The 20738-nt window shown below is 51.2% G+C and overlaps 2 protein-coding genes across 3 annotated transcripts in view; both read left to right on the top strand.

Annotated features, from left to right (window-relative positions):
• HAUS5 (HAUS augmin like complex subunit 5) overlaps positions 1–7952 on the top strand; it is a 9990-nt gene extending 2038 nt beyond the window's left edge. Inside the window, exons 6-19 of the mRNA XM_049621967.1 lie at positions 78–237; positions 1327–1396; positions 1498–1580; positions 2106–2163; positions 2315–2439; positions 2642–2705; positions 2817–2947; positions 3170–3332; positions 3549–3629; positions 3731–3876; positions 4137–4248; positions 4326–4458; positions 6438–6570; positions 6733–7952. Of these exons, the coding sequence (XP_049477924.1) occupies positions 78–237; positions 1327–1396; positions 1498–1580; positions 2106–2163; positions 2315–2439; positions 2642–2705; positions 2817–2947; positions 3170–3332; positions 3549–3629; positions 3731–3876; positions 4137–4248; positions 4326–4458; positions 6438–6570; positions 6733–6850 (1577 nt within the window). The 3' untranslated portion in view covers positions 6851–7952. The remainder of the gene's footprint in view (positions 1–77; positions 238–1326; positions 1397–1497; positions 1581–2105; positions 2164–2314; positions 2440–2641; positions 2706–2816; positions 2948–3169; positions 3333–3548; positions 3630–3730; positions 3877–4136; positions 4249–4325; positions 4459–6437; positions 6571–6732) is intronic.
• Positions 7953–10593: 2641 nt separating this feature from the next.
• RBM42 (RNA binding motif protein 42) lies at positions 10594–18752 on the top strand. Of its 2 annotated transcripts, XM_049621968.1 has the most exons (10): positions 10594–10819; positions 11053–11197; positions 12422–12506; positions 12615–12689; positions 14486–14551; positions 14631–14806; positions 15239–15571; positions 15903–16020; positions 18222–18416; positions 18509–18752. In XM_049621968.1, the coding sequence occupies exons 1-10, from the start codon at positions 10692–10694 to the stop codon at positions 18619–18621; spliced, it is 1434 nt and encodes a 477-aa protein (XP_049477925.1). In that variant the 5' UTR covers positions 10594–10691; the 3' UTR covers positions 18622–18752. The 2 variants fall into 2 exon arrangements, with proteins under 2 accessions (XP_049477925.1, XP_049477926.1); XM_049621969.1 differs by lacking the exon at positions 14486–14551 and having other exon boundaries at positions 10595–10819; positions 14652–14806.
• Positions 18753–20738: the final 1986 nt, after the last annotated feature.

The following is a 20738-nucleotide window of genomic DNA, read 5'->3' as shown; positions in this document are numbered from 1 at the left end:
AGAGACCGAGGCTCGGGGTGACCTGCGGGGCTGGGAAGATGAGCAGCAGTGCTGATGGCCACCCATTTCTCTTACAGACATGGCCATGGAGCAGGCCCTGCAGAGCATTCAAGACACCCAGCGTCGTGGTCTCCTCCTCCGGGCCCAAGCTGGGGCCATGCGAAGACAGCAGCGTGGGCTTCAAGATCCCATGCAGCGGCTACAGAATCAATTGAAGCGTCTGCAGGACATAGAGAGGTAGGCCTCAGGTTCCCAGGGACCAGCGTTCACCAGGCCAGGTGCACAGACATTTTCCTTAGAGACCCTGATCCCTTCTTGGGTTCCACAATTCTGAGCTCCACTCCTTAGGATTTAAAGTCTGTGAGGCCAAGAAATTTTGTCACCTTAGCCACTTACATTTCCAGTGCCTAGAATGGTGCCAGCTGTATACCTAGGGAATGTTCTGGGGAAAGAGCAGTAAATAAGGGATAAGTCCCTGCCCTCATGGATCTTATACTCTGATGCAGAAGAGAGAGATGGTAAATTAGGAAGCAAACTCTATAATTGCAGGGAGACATAAATGCTATGATAAAAAGGGTGGTGTGGAGAACGGGAGAGGGAGATGCTACTCTAGGTAGGATGGTCAGAGAAGACCTTTCTGAGAAGGTGACATTTGTGTTGGGGGAGGAATCTCCATGGAGAGGGGCACCAAGAGCAGAGGTGCTGAGCTTGGCATGTGGGAAGAACAGCCAGGAGGCCAGTTCAGCTTAAGTTACACAGGCGAAAGGGAGAGCATGAGATGAGGTCAGAGACAGGGACAGAGTGCTATGGAAGCATCGGAATTTTACTCTGAGGCTGGGTTCATGCCCTAGCTTGTCCACTTCTCTATGAACTTGGGCAAATGATTTAACTTCTCTGTGCCTCAGTTTGTAAGCGCTGTAGAATGGGGATAATGTTAAACCTACTGTATAGGGTAAGTATGATAATGAATGAGTCAAATCACGCAGGATGCTTCAAAGAGTTTCTGATACCCACTGTTGCTATTCTGAGTGTGGTGGGAAAACACATTGTTTTCAAGGGTTTGGGGCAGAAAGGTGACATGATGTGTCAGGTTTTAGCAGGATCGTTAACTACTAGATAGAAACAGACCACAGGAGCCAAGAGCAGAGGCCAGTGAGGAAGCTAATACAGCCAGGAGATGACAGTGGTCTAATTTTAGAGGTGGCCCCTGAGATCCAGGCTCACTGATCCCTGTGACTAGCCTTGCAGCAGGAGGAGACACAGATATCTGTTCTCCTAGCTCTCTTCTCCCAGGGACCCCCACCCCAACTGTATTTTTCTCTCCAGGAAGGCCACAGTAGATATAACCTTTCGACCCTTATCATCAGCATCCCTGGGACTGGAGCCTGTGGTCCTGGTAAGAGTCCTGGGCCATGGGGAAAGAGGTGGAGAGTCTGGGGTCAGGTGGGTGGGTGGGTCAATCTGGGTTCCTCTCACGCCCCATCCTCTTCTTCCCAGGGTGATGTCCGAACAGCCTGTACCCTCCGGACCCAATTTTTGCAGAACCTCCTAGTTCCTCAGGCCAAGGGAGGCAGCATCCTGTGAGTGTCATCCAGGCCCCACAGACCCTGCCAAGAACCTGGGCTTTGAGGGGGGAGCCACTTATCTGTTAATTCCTCAGCCACTGAGCCTCTGGACTATGTCAGCTGCAGATCTTGCCCTGAAGGCTCCCAGGCTGGGACAAGGAAGAGACAAATCCATCACAGATAGTGACAACCAGGTGGTTAGGGATGTTGGAGGCGGGGAAGCCTGAGAAACTCCAGGTACCCAAAGGCGACACTACTCAGCTAAGGAGTCAGGGAGGGCAGATTCTCTGGTGAGGAGGCTTAGCGAGGGTAAAAGGTTAAGAGAGTATTCTAGACAAATAGCACATGTGAAAGGCCCTAAGTCTAGCTAGTTGGTATAAGCAGGGAACTCAAGTCTAGGAGGCATGGACTCCTGATGGACTTGGTTTCCTCATCCTTACAATAGGGACAATAGCCCCCACCTTAGGGGTAGTGGTAATCAGTAGAGGGAGTGTCGACATGATCTTGTAATATTCTCTGTCCCCTTCCCTAACCTTGCAGAACCCCTCGAGATGACCACTTTGGAGCTTCCTACCAGCAGTGGCTTAGCTCAGTGGAGGTGAGGGGGGCTTTCAGGAAAGGCCACACCTTCTGCCCCATGAGTGAACCTCAGGGTGCCAGAACCTATCTCTTGATCCCTGCCTCATCACCATGGGTCCTAGCTCACAGCCCTACACCCATCCACCCTACTTTACCCTTCCCCCCACTAGACACTACTGACAAACCATCCTCCGGGCCACATCCTGGCCTCCTTGGAACACCTGGCTGAGGAGCGGGAGGCAGAGATTCGGTCCTTGTGCAGTCCAGATGGGCTCCAAGATACGGAGATAACCAGGTGTGAAGTGGAGTGCTCCTGAGGGTGGGGCAGGGCCAGGGGATGGCTAAGCCAGAAGACTCAGGGCCAGGCACAGTCACCTGCTGATGGGGATGGAGCTGAAACCCAATGATCGGTCTGGCAGGTGGGCTGACATTGGCCATCCCTGAGAACTCAGGAAGGGGAGAGGGCTCCTCCCCCAGGAGTTTTATCCCACCTCCAGGTCCCAGGCACCAGACCAGCCAGACTCCAGCCGGGCCCTGCCGTCCATGGTGCATCTCATCCAGGTGACCCCCAGGCATCCTTCCCAGGATTCCATCTCCTTCCCATCCCAAGCCCCAGTTAATCCCCTCACCCCCAGGGATCATACCCACCCTGACTTTATACCCCTGCCCCAGGAGGGCTGGCGGGACGTGGGTATGCTGGTTGCACAGCGGGGCCCCCTGCTGAAGGAGCATCAAATCCTGACCCAGCGCCTCCAAGGCCTGATGGAGGAGGTGGAGAAATGTGCCCTGGAATCCAGCGAGAGGTGAGGGGGCTCTCTCAGCAGAGACTCTAGGCCATCTCTCTCCCAGAAGTCTCAAAATACTGGACTTTTTCTGCCCCTGTGGCTCCCAGCTCTGCCTCCCTGCTCTTCTGGTTTGTCTCCATGTTTGTGGCTCCTTGTGCATCCTTACAGATCTGATTTCCCTCTTCCACTATGAGTCTTAGTCATCTTCCTCTCCCTTGCTCTCTTCTGCTTGTGCCCCAGGCAGGCATTGGTGCTGGGACTCCGAGGCTGTGGCCTGTGGGCAGAGCTCAAGGCCCTGCGTGCTCAGAGCCAGGAGCTGGAGGAGGTGGCTGGGCGCCGGCAGCTTCTGCTACAGGAACTACAGGCCAAACAGCAACGGATCCTGCACTGGCGCCGGCTGGTGGTGAGAGGCGGGCCTCAGGGGAAGTGGCAGTGCTGCATGGAGGGCCAGAGAGAGGCTGGGAGCCTTAGGATCCAGAACTGGGCCTCTGGTGGTGGGGAGGGGCCCGGGATGAGTCTTCCAAGAGGAAGCAGGACCTGTACAAAGGGGCAGGCAGAGCCAGAAGCTGGGAGGTAGGAAGTAAAAGCAGCCCATCTCAGTGGCCTCATGGTTACCCAGGAGGAGACACAGGAACAGATCCGCCTGCTCATCAAAGGCAACTCAGCCAGCAAGACGCGCCTGTGCCGGAGCCCTGCAGAGGTGAGACGGGAGTTGAGGCAAGGTCTGGGTAGGGCTAGGGCTCCTACAGATGGGGCTGGGTGGCTCCAGGCTGCCCTTCCCATCCCTTTCCTTCCCCACAGGTACTGGCTCTGCTTCAGCGAAAAGTGGTCCCCACATCTGAAGCGGTGGCACCAGAGTCCCAGAAACTGCTTCATTGTCTGGAGGAGGAAGCCCGGCATCTTCCCCACCTTCTGTTGGACACCATGCTTCGGCACAGCCCTGGAGGGTAAGACTGGAGCCACCCCTTATATCCCCTCCCACCGATGACTATCACTCCCTGATTCTACTCCAAAAAAATAATCCCAGGCCCCCAGTGTTCCCAAGCTGCCAGACCTCGCCCTCAAGTCCTCAGTCCTAACTCTGAAATCCTAGTCCCCAGACCCACCTCCAAGTTCCTGGGCCTCCTGAGCCCACCTCTCAGCCCCCGGAACCTCTGGAACCCAAGCCTCCTCCCAGTGCCCCACCCAACCTGGACTTTCCCTCCAGGTTACAGCCCCTGCCCACGGTCCTGCCATCCATCTACCAGCTGCATCCCACGTCCCCAAGGAGCTCCAGCCTCATAGTGCTGAGCCACAGATTGGGGCTGCCTGCAGGGAAGGTGAGTTTCTGTCCCCTAGGATCTGTCTTCCCACTCCTACCCCCTCCCAAAATGACTGTCCTTCCCCCTCCCTCCAGGCTCCAGAACTGCTCCTCCCAAAGGCTGCCTCTCTTCGTCAGGAACTTCTGTTTCTCCAGGACCAGCAGAGTCTCCGGTCCTGGGATCTGCTCCACATGAAGACCAGCCTGCCCCCAGGACCATCCACCCAGGGTAAGGCCTTGCCTTCACAAGTGGCATTCCTGCCCATTCCCAGGGCCATCAGCCTCCAGAAGAAATCACAAACACTCAGTGCTGACACAGTGCCTACTGTGTGCTGAGTCAGATTTAAGCATGTTCACGGGTTTCATCTGCACAGCAGCCCCATGGGGTTAGCACTGCCATTTGCCCCATTTACAGAGGCAAGAACTAAGACAGGAGGCCTTGGTGGCTGCTTAGGTAGCAGAGCTAGGATTTAAATCCAGGCAGCCTGACATGTGTCTGTACTCCTAACCAGGTGACACTGCCTATCAAATTGCAAAGTTCTCATGTATCACCATCCAATAGGATACTGGAGTAGTTAAAAGCTAGGCTGTGGAGTTAAACTCTTCTTAGCCCTACCTATTCCCTGCTGTGTGATCTCTTTGTGCCTCAGTTTCCTCCTCAGTGGAGTAAGCATAATCATAGCACCTTACAGAGTTGCTGCAAAGACTCAGTCCGGTTACCCAAACAGGGCACTTAACAATGCACAGCATACAGTAAGCGCTAGGCGTCTCTGGTGTGGTTACGATCTTTTTGTCTGCACATGTGGAGTCTCTTTCAGTCCTTACCATAAGGGTAGACATTATTAAGACCAATTTACAGATGACAATACTGAAACTCGGAAAAGTTGTTCATCACTAGATTCCCTCAACTAGCACTTGCTGGGTTGCTACTGGCCCCCAGAGCTCAATGGGGAGAGGACGCCCGAGCTGTCCAGCCCCAGGGATCCCAGTGGTAGAAGCGAAGAGCGCAGAATCAAAGGATAAATAGGTGGAAGAGGTGTATTGATGAGAAATGAACCGAGGTGCCATCAGCAAAGCAGGAAGAGGCCATTTTCGGGCCTTTGAGTTTCAGGCTCCCTGCCTCCCCCTCCAGTGACAGGGAGCTGTGTCGGGAGCAGCCTAAGACTGGCACAGCATCGTTGCACCTCATGGGCATCTTGGGCTTTAGCATGTCTGTAACAGAGCATAGTTCCCCCTGTTCTGAAAAGCAGTTTTGTTTTTCTTCTGCCTGGTTTCCTTCCCTCAAAAAGTGACCTCACCCTCCTTACTGAGGTCAGCAATCCACGAGTCATCCTAATTCCTCCCAGGACCCTAAGCCGCCCCCCCACCTTCAACCTGTCAACAAGCCTTGTAGGTCCTGCTTCAGAGTACCCCGGTCTGCAGCCTGCCCTGCTAGCCTGTGGCTCAGTTACACCTGACTGCAGAAGTAGCTGAAGAAAGGGCACATGTCATGCCTGAGGTCAGAAGGCAAGGATGGAATGGAGTCGGGGCAGGGCTCTGACCACAATGCTGATCTGCACTTGCTCTGAGATGGGCCTGCTTGGGCCTATGGAGAGGGACTAGACCCAGTCATAGTCTCCAGGGCAACACTGCTGGAGTGAACCTACAGCAGTCCGAGGAGGAAGCCTTGGGGTGGGGAACGCTGGGAAGGGCTTCCAGGGGGAAAGTGGTGCCTCGAATGGGCCCAGAGGGAGAGGTGAGGGCTGATAGTAGCAGAGGTCACATAGTGCAAACCCTCAAATACTGGCCTGAGGAGCTCAGACTTGGGGGTACTGGGGGGCCTTGGAGGGTTCCATGCAGGAGAGGGAAAGGATCAGGTTTATGCCTTAGGAAGATCATTCTGGCTGCCATGTACCAGAGGCATGGACCAGAATGGGAGGCTGAGGCCTGGAGCATAGGAGGGAGGCTGGGGGGTGAGTAGGGAAGGGGGGAAGGGGGAGGAAGCTGAGGGATGGGCCGAGAAGATTGATGGTCTGTCCGGGAGGGAGGAAGGTATCTGGGATGAAGCCTGGGGGATGGTGGGCTTGCCCTTGAGATGAGGAAGTGGGAGGAAGGAGGTGTGAGAGAGGTGAGGTCAACACTAGGTGACTGGAGACTTGGTGACCCATTGGCTGTGAGACCCCAGGAGCCAGAGGACTCAGCACTGCTTCCTGGGTTTCTCACCTGCAGAGCTGCTGCAGATCCGGGCAGCTCGGGAAAAGGAGCAGAAAGAGAATCTGGGACAGGCTCTGAAGCAGCTGGAGAACCTGCTGAAACAAGCGCTGGAGCGAATCCCCGGGCTACAGGGGGTTGTTGGGGACTGGTGAGAGGGGGGCACGATGGTGGGGGCAGGGTCCTGAGCTGGGTGGACCGGGCAGGACCTGGGGGTGCAGGCAGGGGAGGAGGTGTTGGGGGGGGGGGGGGTGGAGGCCACTGAGTGTCTAGAGTCCCGGGCCTTCCCTGTGACACTGTCCCCTTTCCCCAGGTGGGAGCAGCCAGGCCAAGCCGCCCTGTCCGGGGAGCTCTGCCAGGGCCTGTCCCTGCCCCAGTGGCGGCTGCGCTGGGTCCAGGCCCAAGGCATCCTGCAACAACTGTGCAGATGAAAAGGGGGCCCAAACAGAACTCAAGAGCTTCATTTGTTCACCCCATCATAAGACCTTTGGAAGGGAGCATCGCCCAGATATATCAACCCACCGTCTCTACCCACACTTACTGTCCCCCTCACAGGCTGTTCTGTTCCTCTCGATTGCCTTGCACCTGTCCTTTCATCCCATCAAACCCAAGGCAGTGGGCTATCTGGACCCCACCCTAAGTCCCCCTGAAACTCCCCTCATCACTTTCACCCTTAGCAAAACGTCATTGAGCACCTGCCCTAAACACTGAGGATCCAGCACTGAACGAAATGGACAGAAGTCCCAGACTTCAGGAAGCTGTTATTCTAGGACAGGGAAATGGACCCCTGGCAAGTTAAGTGAGCAAAATATCTAGTATGTTGGGAGGTAACTGCTCTGGAGAAAAATAAAGCAAGCTGCAAAGAGGTGCAGCTTTACATAGAAGGCCACACACACTCTGTAAAGGTAATGAGAGGGAAGCATGTGGGTGTCTGAGGAGGGCTTGTGGGGGTCAGGGGTGGGAGGGAGGTTGCAGCTTAGCAACAGTCCTGAGCTCGAACATGCCAGTGTGAGGGTCAAGGAGACAGGGCAGGGGCTGGGGGCGGGGGGTTGTCTTCTAGTTTTTATGTAGTTTCCTTTTTTTACATCTAAATCTCTGAAGTCATTTGGAATTTATCCAAATGGATCCAATTTTGTCATATTTTACGTGTATCCCAATAGCACTTCTTAAAATTCTCAGAGCAGTTGTTGCCTCTGAAGGAGAGGTAGGTAGCAGGGATCAACCAAGGAGGAGACAAGGGAACTTTGTAGAGTTGGAAGTGGATTATATGTTGAAGGTAATAAGGGTAGGTGTCAGAACCCATCTAGCTATACTTTTTAGGTCTGTGCATTTCACTGTAAATTATTCTTCAATTTATAGAGTAAAACTGCCCACCTATATAAAGTAAAACTTCAGGTGATCTGAGATGCCACCTCTTCATAAGCTAAGTTTCCATGATTAATCAGGCTATATTTGGACTCTCTCCAAGCCTATTGTCTGTCTGACTCTCATATGCCATCCCCACAGTGTTTTGATTATAAAGATTTTGAAATATGTTTTAGTGTCTGAAATGGCTGGTTGCTGTCTTGCTCTAATTTTTCAAGGTTTCCCTCTTGCTAATTTTTTTTCCAAAATGAAATAAACTTTATACCCAACTTACCTGGTTCCAGAAAAAATACACAGATGAGGGTTTTATCGGGGTTGCAGGGAGTTTACAAATGAGGGAGATTTGACATCTTTGTGTCTTTAACATGTTTGCTTTACAATGTGCCACCTTAGTGTTCCCCTCCTCTCTTCGTCTTGGCTCTTAGCCAAGATTGAACACGGGGGGCCCTTGCCCCCCCTCCCTGTTTAATCTTTCTCTGTAGTACGTCTTCTAATATACTTTATGTTCTACTTTATTTATCCTTTATTGTCTTCCAAACAGAATATGAGTTCCATGAAGGTGAAGTTCTCTATAAACTAGAAGTTGGGCAAACTTGCCTAAATATAATTCAAAATCCAGATGCAGTAAAGGGAATTACTGATGAAAACATAAAAACAAGAAAAAGAAGGAAAGGGTAGAAGGAAGGAAGGAAGGAAGGAAGAAAAAGGCAGAGGGAGGGAAACTTATAGACTAAAAGACAAGATTTTAAAGATTATTTTGAGAGAGCGTGCAAATGAGAGCAGGAGGGAACGAATCCAAAGCAGGCTATGTAATGTCAGTGTGGAGCCCAATGTGGGGCTCAAACTCACGAGTCTTGAAATCATGGCCTGAGCCAAAGTCACGAGTCCAAGGCTTAACTGACTGAGCCACCCAGACACCCCAAGACTTAAGATTTTAAAATTGGAACAATTTGAGCAACAAAATAAAGTAATACTGAATTACAACCCAAAGTATAAAATATGAGTCCATACTGATAAAAAAGATGTAATAAAAGGAGAATAGACAAATCCCCTGTGCAGAAGAATTACAAATAATTTATGTAAATATTCCATTCTCAAGGAGGTGGAATTTAACTCTCCACCCCTTAAGTGTAGGCTGGGCATAGTGACTTCCTTCCAAAGAGCATGGGAAGGGAGTAAAAAGAAAAGTATAGTGGAGAAACCTGACAAATGGTACCCCAGCTGGGAGATCAAAGTTAACACCAACAGTCAGGTTGATAAAATGTACCTTTGATATGACATGATGAGAACTTCACTTTACTTCTGCAGCCTTTCCCCTCACCCCCACAAAATGCATAACCCCAGCCTAATGATGAGGAAAATATCAGATCCCAAACGAGGAACATTCTACAAAATACCTGACCAGTACTCCTCAAAACTAACAAATTCATGAAAAACAAGTGTGAAAAATTGTCACCGGCAAGAGAAGCCTAAGAAAAGATGACAACTACATGCAAGGTATCCTGGATGCAATGAACGAACAGAAGAGATTAAACACTAAGAAAATCAAAGTATGGACTCTAGTTAATAATGTTAAAAAAGAAAAAGCGTCCTATTCTCTTATCACATCTATTGTAAAGAAGCAAACAAAAAGCCAGTATTTTAACAAATCATTCATTAGTGCTGATTTAATCTTGGAACTTCAAGAAACCAAGACAGCCAACAAAAGTTTTGACAGAAAAAAAAAGACCGACCAACCAATCAAACCCAATGTGCATACCTTATTTGTAGCCTGATTTTATACACATTTTTTGAGGCAGAAAAAATTGAACAGTCTGGGTGTAAGATGACAGCAAAAAAGTTAATTTTTTCCCTGTGTGTGTGTGTGTGTGCGCGCGCGCGAGAGCGCGCGCACCGAAATCCGAGAACGAAATCAGAATTTTCTTGGGCGTGAAAATAGGCCTTATCTGTTAAGACACACATCATGAAGTATTTGTGGAGGAATTGATGTCTGGAATTTGCTTTAATATACTCCAAGAAGAGGGAGGATAAGTATAGATGAAACAGGGTAGAATATTAGTAATTGTTGAGAGGTACATGGAAGCTCGTTATATTCTTCTCCAGTGTTGTGTATTTTAAATATTCATAATGAAACCTATTGAGGACTAGGAAGAAAAGGAGGGGTCACCTGTGTCCCAAGAAAGGACACAGAGACCAAACCTACACACGACTTTCTGAGTTGCCGCATTTTACTACTCCAGGCCTTTACGATTCCTCCCATCTCTCTCCATTTTCATCTAGCAAGAAGTCGTCAGGTGTTACCTTCTCCTCCTGGAGAAGGTCAGGCGCCCCCTATGAGCTTCCCACATCCTGTTCCTGGTTTTTCTGGGAGTCACCGGTGTCAGTCTATCCCAGTTGGGAAGGCTACGGTATCCAGCAGTCTCCAGCCTCAAACATCCCTGGGCTGACGCGGACTCCGATGCATTTTAAAACTTCCGGAACGAGCTTCAGTGGCACAGGCGGGGCCTCCAAACTTTTCTGAGCTCTCAAAGGCCCAGTTTCCTCGGTAGGGACGGGGCCAACTACTTCACAGCGCTCTCATTAGCCTTCGTTCCTCCAATGAAGGCGTGGCCACCTCATTTGCCTTCACTTACTTAGACCCAGGCTCTTCATTGGTTTGTTTTTCCCGCACTCTGATTGGCCTATATTCCTTCTAGGGGTGGGCCCTCCAGGTATGGCCAGACTCTCATTGGCCTTGCTCCGAAGGCGAGACCCCGTTGGCGTATGATGTCATGCACCAGCGCCCGTCGCTTTCGCTGATACGTCATTCGAGGGCGCCCAACCCGACAAGACCAGAGAGTAGACAGCGGAACTGGTGGAGGCCGCTGAGCCGAGGCGGTAGTAGCGGCGACAGCGACGGCAGCAGCGATGGCCGGGGCGGGGCCAGCCCCGGGACTCCCGGGTGCAGGAGGACCTGTGGTCCCGGGCCCTGGCGCCGGCATGCCGGGCAAGAGCGGAGAGGAACGCCTGAAGGAGATGGAGGCGGAGATGGCTCTGTAAGGCCCTTGGCAAGGCGCGATAAAAGCCCTCAGAGTCAGAGCCACCGAGCCCTGGAGCCTCCAGGCCGCATTTATCCCGATATGGCTCTATCATGGGGAAATGGGACCTTCGGGATTGTGCGGGCGGGAGTAAGAAGAGATTGGCAGGGGTGAAGGCTCTATCGCGGTGTACCCAACGTTTCAGAGTTAATGAAAGGTCCTGAGCTGTGTTGTTGGTCTTGCCTCCTCAGGTTTGAGCAGGAAGTTCTGGGGGCTCCAGTAACCGGCATCCCGACTGCTGTGCCTGCGGTGCCCACGGTCCCCACGGTAGAAGCGATGCAGGTCCCAGCAGCTCCTGTGATCCGCCCAATTATCGCAACCAACACTTATCAGCAGGTACGACTGAGCTGAGCACAGTGCTTGAACACAATGTTTGTGCCAGGCATTGAGAACATAGTAACAACTAAAGCAAACAATACCTCTGCCCTTTGGGAGCTTATATTCTAAAGCCTGTTGTCCAGAAAGTTGTCTGAAATGATGAAAATGTTCTGTATCTATTTAAGTTTACATTTAAGTTCAGTAGTTCCTCAGTCTCATTAGTCACATTCACATGCTCAATAGCAAGTTGTATATAACTAGTGGAGAGGGAGACTACTAAAAAGAAGACAAATAAATGGAACTGGTTCATTCTGTCAATAAATAATTATGGGGTGCCTTCTATGCACCAGGCACTGTTCTAGGCATTAAGCACATAGCAGAGAACAATATAGACCAAAAAAAATCACTCTCTTTTTGTAGCTTACATTGTACTGGCGAGTGACAGGTCAAAGAGTAAGAAAAGCAGAGGTTTATCAGCATGGTCAGGAAAGGCCTTTCTGAGGAGGTGACAGTTAAGCAAAGATATAAAGGACATGATACGGGGAACCATGGAGGTATCTGGTGGGAGAGCATTCCCAGCGGAGAGAACTGCCAGTGCAAGGGCTGTGACACAGGTGCATCCCTGACATGTTCAAAGAAGAGCAGAGAAAAGTGTGGCTAGAGTACAGCGAGCAACGGGGAGAGTGGGAAGAGATGAGGACAGAGAGGTGATAGAGATAAGACCTGGTAGGGCCTTGTGGGCCACCTTAAAGACTTTGGTTTTTACTCTGATGTGGGAGGCTGTGGAAGGATTTTGAGCAGAGGAGTAATAGGGTCCAACTTAGAAATTAATCATGGCTGTGTTTGGAGAACAGACTGTAAGGGGGCTAGGGCAGAGTCGAGGAGACTGAAGAGGCTACCATAATAATCTAGGCTAGAGATAATGATAGCTTGGACCAGGGTGGTAGCATGGGAGATGAGAAAGACAGGCTGGACATAATTTCAGATAGTGTGAGATGCGTTGAGGAAGATGAAACAGGATAACAAGATGAGTTGCTCCTGGGAGGGGCTAAGGACAGTTTTCGCTAGTGTGATCCCAAAAGCCTCCCTGAAAAGTGACAGTTTAGCTTAGACTTAATGTTGACAGATAGCCAGCCCCACATAGAATGCAAAGAATGAAACCCTTGGTCTCCCAGGGTAAGCCAGCCAGGGCAGCTTGGTGGCACTGAGTCAGGCCCCTCACCCCAATTTCTTCCCCAACAGGTTCAACAGACTCTGGAGGCCCGGGCAGCTGCTGCAGCCACAGTGGTTCCTCCCATGGTGGGTGGCCCTCCTTTTGTAGGTCCAGGTAAGTAAGGAGTGGTGGAGGAGAGGGAGCCAGGGGATCAGGCAAGGTGATAAAATGGGATGCCTGGGATTCTCCTCCCACCATCCTTGTCTCTTCCCATCCCAACAGTTGGCTTTGGCCCTGGTGATCGGAGTCACCTGGATAGTCCAGAGGCCCGAGAAGCTATGTTCCTGCGTCGGGCAGGTAGGTCTCAGGCCGGGAACCCCACATTTAATGAAGCACTCTTGTTTTGACTACTCCAGCATCTTGCCTACATCATTGCGCTAACTCACCCGCTTAATTTCATCCCCACCCTGACATTACCATCTTCCTAAAGCACAAACCTGATCATGTACTTCATCAGTTTGGCCTTAGTAGAGCTTGACTTGACCATTGCAAACCACCCTCCTTACTGTCACTCCTAATCCTTATTCTTTGTTGTGTTTCTCCATAGCACTTAATACTTTATAACAAGCTGTACAGTTTTGTTTTGTTTTTTAATGTTTATTTATTTTTGAGAGAGAGACAGCGCAGGCAGAAGAGGGGCAGAGAGAGAGGGAGACACAGGATCCAAAGCAGGCTCCAGGCTCTGAGCTGTCAGCACAGAGCTCTATACAGGGCTCAAATTCATGAACCATGATATCATGACCTGAGCTGAAGTCAGATGCTTAACCGACTGAGCCACCCAGGCACCCCGTAACAAGCTATACAGTTTACCCATTATGGCTATCCTCTTTTGTTTCCTCTAAAATACAAGCTTCATGAGAGACGAAAGTCTTGATGTCTGCCACATTGTAAGCATTACGTACTATCTGTTCATGGGATAAATAAACCATCAAACAAGCACCAAGCTCCTCACCCAGCAGTCAAGACCCTACATCACCTGGCCCCTTATGGAGAGACTCTCACATACTCCCCAGGAGCCCTAAACATTGCTAGGATATGCCCGCAGTATTCTTGTTGACCTCCCTTCTCTCTCCTGCTCACTGCCACCCAACTGTAATCTTCCAAAGCCTATTGCCCAAATCAGAATCAAGTTAACCAAAATCAACTAAACCCTATCCTCTCCACAGGTCATTCTTACATTTGTTAAGTTGACCTTTACAGTCAATTTTTGTGACACTACTTCCTTATACGTAAGAAAAAAATACACGTTCTGTAAAGTTCTGGTACGATCTGTATTGGATCAAACTTGTGTTACTTAAATCTTGTTAAACTTTTTTGTCTGACGTTTGAGAAATCTTAACATCTCTTACTCTTTGGTATGGTTTTGATCAAAATGCACATCTGATTTAGTCACCCTGGCCAGCTTCCAGTCCTGCTATGGCTCCCTGGTGCCCTCAGGAGGACATTCATGGTCCAGCCAATGAGACTATTCTTGGATGCCTACTGTCCTCTTGACCATTCTCTTATGAAGCCCTCCAAACTGCAACTTCTGCTATTATAATTTATACTAAACTGAAAAGGGAAAAAAATTTGTTCGTAAATGTTCTTCTTGCCAGTAGTCTTTACAGTCACGCTTTGCCTGACCAAAGGCAATTGGTTCTTTATTATCCTTTGGGTCTCAGCTCACAGGAGGCCTCTAGTCGCCCTGGCTAAGTCAGAGGGCTCCTCCGGGCTCCCACCACTCCCCAGGTTTCCCCCTTCTAGTTCCGATCACTCTGCCTGGGCTTTACCCCCTTCTGGCCCTGATCACTCTGGGCTGTCACCCTCTGGTGAGACACACTGGGCTGTCACCCTCCTACTCTGGATCAGAAGATCCCTGAGAGTTTTTGATCTTTTGGTGTGTCCTTATTATTGTCCAGAACAGGGACAGCCCAGAGGAGATGTTCCGTGGTAGATTTTTGCTGAATGAACAAATCGAAAGACTTGCATCTCCCAGAAGGTTCCCCAGACTCTTCTCCAGGATTTCTTGGATTCTGAGAGTACCTACACACACACACTTCACCTCAAGTGCCCCGGTCCCCCATGACACACACCCCCATCTCTCTCTCCCACAGCTGTGGCCCCCCAGAGGGCCCCTATCCTGCGTCCGGCCTTCGTCCCCCACGTGCTACAGAGAGCAGGTGAGGGGGCCAGGGTCATCATCCCTGCCACATAACTTCCCCCCTCAGCCCTCCAACTCCCCCACTAACACCCTGACAGATTCTGCTCTTTCTTCTGCAGCAGGTGGTCCCCGCCCTATGGCCCTGCGGCCCCCTCACCAAGCCCTTGTGGGCCCCCCTCTGCCTGGGCCCCCTGGACCACCTATGATGCTGCCACCGATGGCTCGGGCCCCAGGGCCCCCCCTGGGCTCCATGGCTGCTCTGAGGCCTCCTCTGGTAAGTATGGACAGGGAGCTAATGGTCAAAGGTGTGAAGGGTGGGGAGATGCTCAATCCTGGTCTGGTAGGCTGTGTCTAAATCTGCCTTCTTACTCTCTGACTCTGTCTCAGTCTCTGTCTTTGCCTATTTCTTTTGGTGACTGAGTCTGTTTTTCTTTCTTTTTGTGAGGAAAATAGAGAAACACATGCAATGGGTTCTGTCTCTGTTTGTATTCTACTCTGTCTCTATCTCTATTTTTCTCTTGATTGTCCTTCTCTGTTTTTCTGTCCTGATGTTTTTGTCCCTGTGTCTGTCTCTGACTAGAGACTCCTTTCTCTGTTTAGGTCTCTTGTCTGCTTTCTGGCCTCAGGCCCTTGCTTTGTTGTATAGGATGGGAGTTTAGTCTGAGCCTGTGAAATGGTATCCCTCATTGTCTGCCCTTGCCCACAGGAAGAGCCAGCAACACCCCGAGAGCTGGGCCTAGGCCTGGGGTTGGGCCTTAAAGAGAAGGAAGAGGCAGTGGTGGCAGCGGCAGCTGGGCTGGAGGAGGCTGGCGCAGCAGTGGCTGTTGGGGCAGGAGGTGCCCCCACCGGCCCTGCAGTCATTGGGCCCAGCCTGCCATTGGCCCTGGCCATGCCTTTGCCTGAGCCTGAGCCACTGCCCCTCCCACTGGAGGTTGTACGAGGCCTACTGCCCCCACTGCGCATTCCTGAGCTCCTGTCCCTGCGTCCTCGACCCCGGCCCCCACGGCCTGAGCCACCCCCTGGCCTCATGGCTCTTGAGGTAAGCTCTCAGGGAGCATAGCAGTCAGGGGTGGGCAGCAAGTAGAAAGGGCTGGGAGAGCAGGCAGGAACCCATGCCTTTTATACCCAGAAAGACATGTAGTCCTCTATCAATGAAGGTATGAGGGAACCAGAAAATTGGAAGGGCTGGGAGGACATGGGAGAGAAGGAGGCAGATACATGTACCTCACATCCAGAAGCACATCTAGTTGTTTAATTATGGAAGTAGGAGGGCAAGGGGTGAAAGAAAGTGGGAGAGTCTGAAGGGGACATATCGGTCCAGAAGACTCCCAACACCAAGCCCTTTGCACCCCATCCCCTTTCCTCTGCAGGTCCCAGAGCCCTTGGGTGAGGACAAGAAGAAAGGGAAGCCAGAGAAATTGAAACGCTGCATTCGCACAGCAGCTGGGAGCAGCTGGGAGGACCCCAGCCTGCTGGAGTGGGACGCAGGTAAGTGGGCCCAGGTGCAGGGCCAGGCATTACTCAGTCAAGAACACACCAAGGTCTCCTTGGGGCAGACTCGGGGAGGGTAAGCTGGGTAGGTCCACAACTGCCACCTCTCTGTAAGGCAGGCACATGCTATTTGCCTACCTCATGGAGGGCTAAACATTGGCTCTGAAGGGCAGGCCCTCATCTAAGCCACTGGACAGAATTTGGTAGAGGTTATTGGCACCTAGAACCTTCTGACCTCTGCCTGAGTTGCTAAAGATAAAAGAATGTTCTTTTTTCTCCCAACTTATGAAAAAAACAATTTTAAGTTTATTTATTTTGAGAGAGAAAGAGAACATGTGGGAGCATGTGCAAACAGAGGAGGGGCAGAGAGAGAGAGAGAGAGAGAGAGAGAGAGAGAGAGAGAGAGAATCCCAAGCAGCCTCTATGCTATCAGCCCAGACAGAGCCCGACATGGGGCTGTGAGATCATGACCTGAGCCAAAATCAAGAGACGGATGCTTAACCGAGCCACCCAGGCGCCCCTTCTGATGAAGAATTTTAAACACTGAATTTAACAGCGAACAGCCAAATATAACCACCATCTAGATTTAGCAATTAACATTTTGCTGTATTCACTTTATCCTTCTATGTGTATGTGTGTTTCTTGGATTTTGCTCAATCATTTGAAGCAAGTTATAAATGAAGTTCTCACTTCACTCCTAAATACCTCAGTATTCTTCTCCTAAGAAAAGTGGCATTCTGGGGGCGCCTGGGTGGCTCAGTCGGTTGAGCATCCGACTTTGGCTCAGGTCATGATCTCACAGTCTGTGAGTTCGAGCCCCGCATCGGGCTCCATGCTGACAGCTCAGAGCCTGGAGCCTGTTTCGGGTTCTGTGTCTCCCTCTCTCTCTGACCCTCCCCCGTTCATGCTCTGTCTCTCTCTGTCTTAAAAATAAATAAAACGTTAATAAAAAAAAAAATTTTTTTTTTAAATTAAAAAAAAATGTGGCATTCTGTTTTGTATCATAATACCATTAACATTCCTAAGCAAATGAATGATAATTCTATGGTATCTCATATTCCTTTTATATTTAAATTTCCCCAGTTGTTCCTAAATTCTGTTGTAGCCATCTTTTCCCATGGATCAGGATGCATGCCGTTTTAGGTCTCTAGATTATCTCTTAAGGAGAATGGTTTCCCTCCTACCATTTTGTCTTATATGTAACAGTGTTTTGAAGTGTCCAGCCCAGTTGTTTTGAAGAAGGCCCCTCCCTCTGAGTTTGCCACATAATTTCCTCTTTAGAGTGGCCTAACTTGTTCTTAGAGAGTGTCCTTAATCACCACAGAAGCTGTGGGGCAACCACAGTGCTAGCTGAGAAAACAGCCCTACCTCCCATCTGAGTCCTTGACTTCTGCCTCTTGTTTTGGGACTGTCGACCTGCTCCAGGCCAGGGCATGGCAATGTCAGCCTAGATATGGTCGGTGCGGGCTGTAACCCCTAGTTCTGTGATCTTGAGCAAGTCACTTAGCCTTTCTATCCTTTCCTCACTCCAACAAGGGGATAATAATAGTATGTGCCTTGTGGCGGAAGGGATTCTTTGGGCTTGAGTACATTCAGTCTGGCTCAGGTCCAGCCCAGAGGGTATGCCCAGGAATGGAAGCTGAGGTCAGCCTTGGAGAAGGATCCGACAGTGTGTTCACGTTTCAGAGACTCAAGGGGGAATTAGAATGGGCTTTCTCTAAAGCAAATGGGTGTGAGGGGCCCAGGGGATATCCATGGGGACCAAGGGATGCTGGGGGCTCAGAGGAGAAGCCTGGCTAGGACAAAGTTGGAGCCTTAATTCATGGGAATGGAGAACATGGCTCTGGGGTGGGGAGGTAAAGGCGAGGACTCTGGAGTCGGGTACCAGAGTTCTTGTCCCAGCTCTGCCACTTCCTAGTTGAGTAACATTGGGCAGGTGACATGACCTCTCTGTGCCTCTGTGTTAAAGGGTGTTGGGAGTGCCGGATGTGTTAAAACCTCTTGAGTGCTTAGCAGAGTCTAGCACAGGGTAAATACCATATAGGTGTTGGCCGTTGTTACTGAGAGGGCCCCAGGCAGAGACCGCTGGGGATAGAGGGAGGAGGGTTTGGGGGATGCCTTCAGAGAAGGTGGGGCTATCTAAGGCAGACATGGGGCCAGGCATCTGCATCTTCTGACCTCCTCTCTCCCAACCCCAGATGATTTCCGGATCTTCTGTGGGGATTTGGGCAATGAAGTGAACGATGACATCTTGGCACGCGCCTTCAGCCGCTTCCCATCCTTCCTTAAGGCTAAGGTGATCCGAGACAAGCGCACAGGCAAGACCAAGGGCTATGGCTTCGTCAGCTTTAAGGACCCCAGTGACTATGTGCGTGCCATGCGTGAGATGAATGGTAGGTGAAGCCTCTCTTAGGGACAGTGGGTGTGACCAGCATCTGGCCTAAGCCTGACCCCAAGCCTGACCTTGAACCCTCCATTCCCACAGGGAAGTATGTGGGCTCGCGCCCCATCAAGCTGCGCAAGAGTATGTGGAAGGACCGGAACCTGGATGTGGTGCGCAAGAAGCAGAAGGAGAAGAAGAAACTGGGCCTAAGATAGGGTCTGTGGCCAGGCACCCGCTCCCACCTGGCCGGGCGCTGGCTCTTCCCCCAGTTCTCTTTGGAAGATCCCCAACTATCCACCCATCCACCCTCCCCAAAACCAGTTTCAATAAATTTACGTTATTTCCATCCCTGGCTGGGCTTAGAAGCACTCTTTGGGGAGCAGGGCTTGACATCCCCAGACCTGGAAATAGTGGGGAGCTTTATAAGTTTACCTAGCCAAACACGTAAATGGGCATTTTCAGTGCCCGTCACATCTTCCTGAAACCTCCTAAGTGTGTGCTGAGTGCAACCCATTCCACAAAGGAGGAAGCAGAGGCTTTTAGCAAGGCCAAAGCCAAGCTGAGACTCAGACCGGTTGTCTTCTCATACTCCAGCTGGTGTTCTCAGCACCAAGGTAGGGGGTCTTCTGGGCCGGGCCTTCTGGAGCCCACAGCCTTCCAGGCTTTCATCCATTCAGCAACCTCACCGAAGGCCTAGCCAGTGCTGGGGACATGGTGACTGAAGCAGTCTCAGGCCCTGTTCCCTCAGAGCACATGGTCCAGTGGCAGAAGATAGGCCCACTGCCACACAGTGAGAGCCCAGAGTGGTCGGGACTGGGATAGTGGAGCCCAGGGTGCTGACCTGGCAGTCAGGAAGGGCTTCCTGAAGGAACTCGCCACTTCTGAGTCTGTCTCATGCTCTTCATGTCATTCTCTCCCAGTTTCTGCAGTTCTCATCCTCTGGATCTCAGACTGTTTTCCAGTTTCTTCACTCTGCCAAACCCCAGCCAACTTCTCTTGCCGTACATCTGTGTGGGCGTCCTCGAGTGTTTCTCTGTGTCTATTTCCCTGAATGTGTCTGTGAGTGCCCCTCTGTTTCTTGTCTCTAAGTGTCTGTATCTCTCTGAGTTTCTATTCTCTGCATCTGCAGGTCTCTCTTTTCCCAGCCCCAAGCTTGACTCTGCCTGTCTGAAGTGTCCAAGCAGAATCTTGAACACTAGGCTAAGAGCTTAGACTTTGCCTTGAAGGCAGCAGCAAGCCCTAAGAAGTTGAAACCAAGTTCACGCGGGGGACTGGCATCAGATTTGCACTTTAGAAACAGCCCTGACACTGCCGTGCTGTGGACTGGAGGTCTGAAAGGGGCTAGGGCAGGGACCAGGCAGAGGAGGGATACTCCATGATTCAAGCATGGGGAAGGGATGAGGGTCTCCCAGGGCCAAAGCCAGCAGAACCCTGGGTTGAGAAAGGGCACTCGGAGGAGGAAGGAAACAATGCCAAGGCCTCTCAGGAAGCTGATTACCCAGGAGAGGTGTCAAATTTCCTCTGTTCCCGCCTTCCTCCCTTACTGCTCCCTCTCTGACGTCACATTTTCCAGTCTGGTTAGAAGGGTGAGGGTCTCCCTCCCTCACAGGAAGTGTCCTTCAGCCCCCTGTCACCTGGGCCAGACAACCCAGCCCCAGGACCCTCAGACCCTATCCCCACATCACTAGCCCTCCCTGCTCCTGACCCCCTTCTGCTCACTTCAGTCAGGAAGGGCAACAAGGGAGGAGATGGGAAGAGGGAATGATTCCAAAAATGAAGTTTTAAATGTGTGTGTTTAAGTCTCCCTGAGGAAAGGGAAAGAAAGCTCGGTGGGGTTGGGAGACAGATGGACAGAGATGGAGAGGATGTGGCAAGCAGAGATGAGAGAGACAGATGGAGAGGCGAGAATGGCAGGTCAAGGCAGTACAATGGGAGGGAAGATGGGGAGAACACTCAGAGAGAGAGAGAGATGGAGACTTGAGCGATAAGGAAGTAGGGAGAGAGAAGGGAAGGGACTGAGATTCAGCAGGAGAGACTGGGTGACAAGGCCTCACTGGATCAGGCCTGGTGCAACAGAGACCCAGAGCCAGGGACACCAACCTAGAGTAGGTAGTCATGGAGACTGACACACAGGAGAGAGACCAGCTTCAGGGGGAGGAGGCCTGGGGCATGGTGGGGAACACTAGGTTAGGGTACCCTTCAGGTCCTTGGGTTGGATAGATGGTGGAGCAGTGACCTGGGTGCTCTTTGCTCACCCAATGCTGAAGCCAATCCCAACACCACCCACCCACCATGTGCCCTGGGAAGTGGCTCTCCCCTTTCAAGCCCAGCT

Source organism: Panthera uncia (assembly GCF_023721935.1).
Source record: "Panthera uncia isolate 11264 chromosome E2 unlocalized genomic scaffold, Puncia_PCG_1.0 HiC_scaffold_19, whole genome shotgun sequence".
NCBI lineage: Eukaryota > Metazoa > Chordata > Mammalia > Carnivora > Felidae > Panthera > Panthera uncia.
The sequence above is the reverse complement of the archived record's forward strand: the minus strand, read 5'-3'. Positions and strand labels throughout refer to the sequence as shown.

Coding starts and splice junctions, on each gene's coding strand:
- RBM42 (XM_049621968.1), top strand. CDS start 10,692: ATGGCCGGGGCGGGGCCAGCCCCGGGACTCCCGGGTGCAGGAGGACCT. Junction 12,507..12,614: donor CCCTCCTTTTGTAGGTCCAG/GTAAGTAAGGAG, acceptor CCATCCCAACAG/TTGGCTTTGGCCCTGGTGAT. Junction 14,807..15,238: donor CTGCTCTGAGGCCTCCTCTG/GTAAGTATGGAC, acceptor CCTTGCCCACAG/GAAGAGCCAGCAACACCCCG.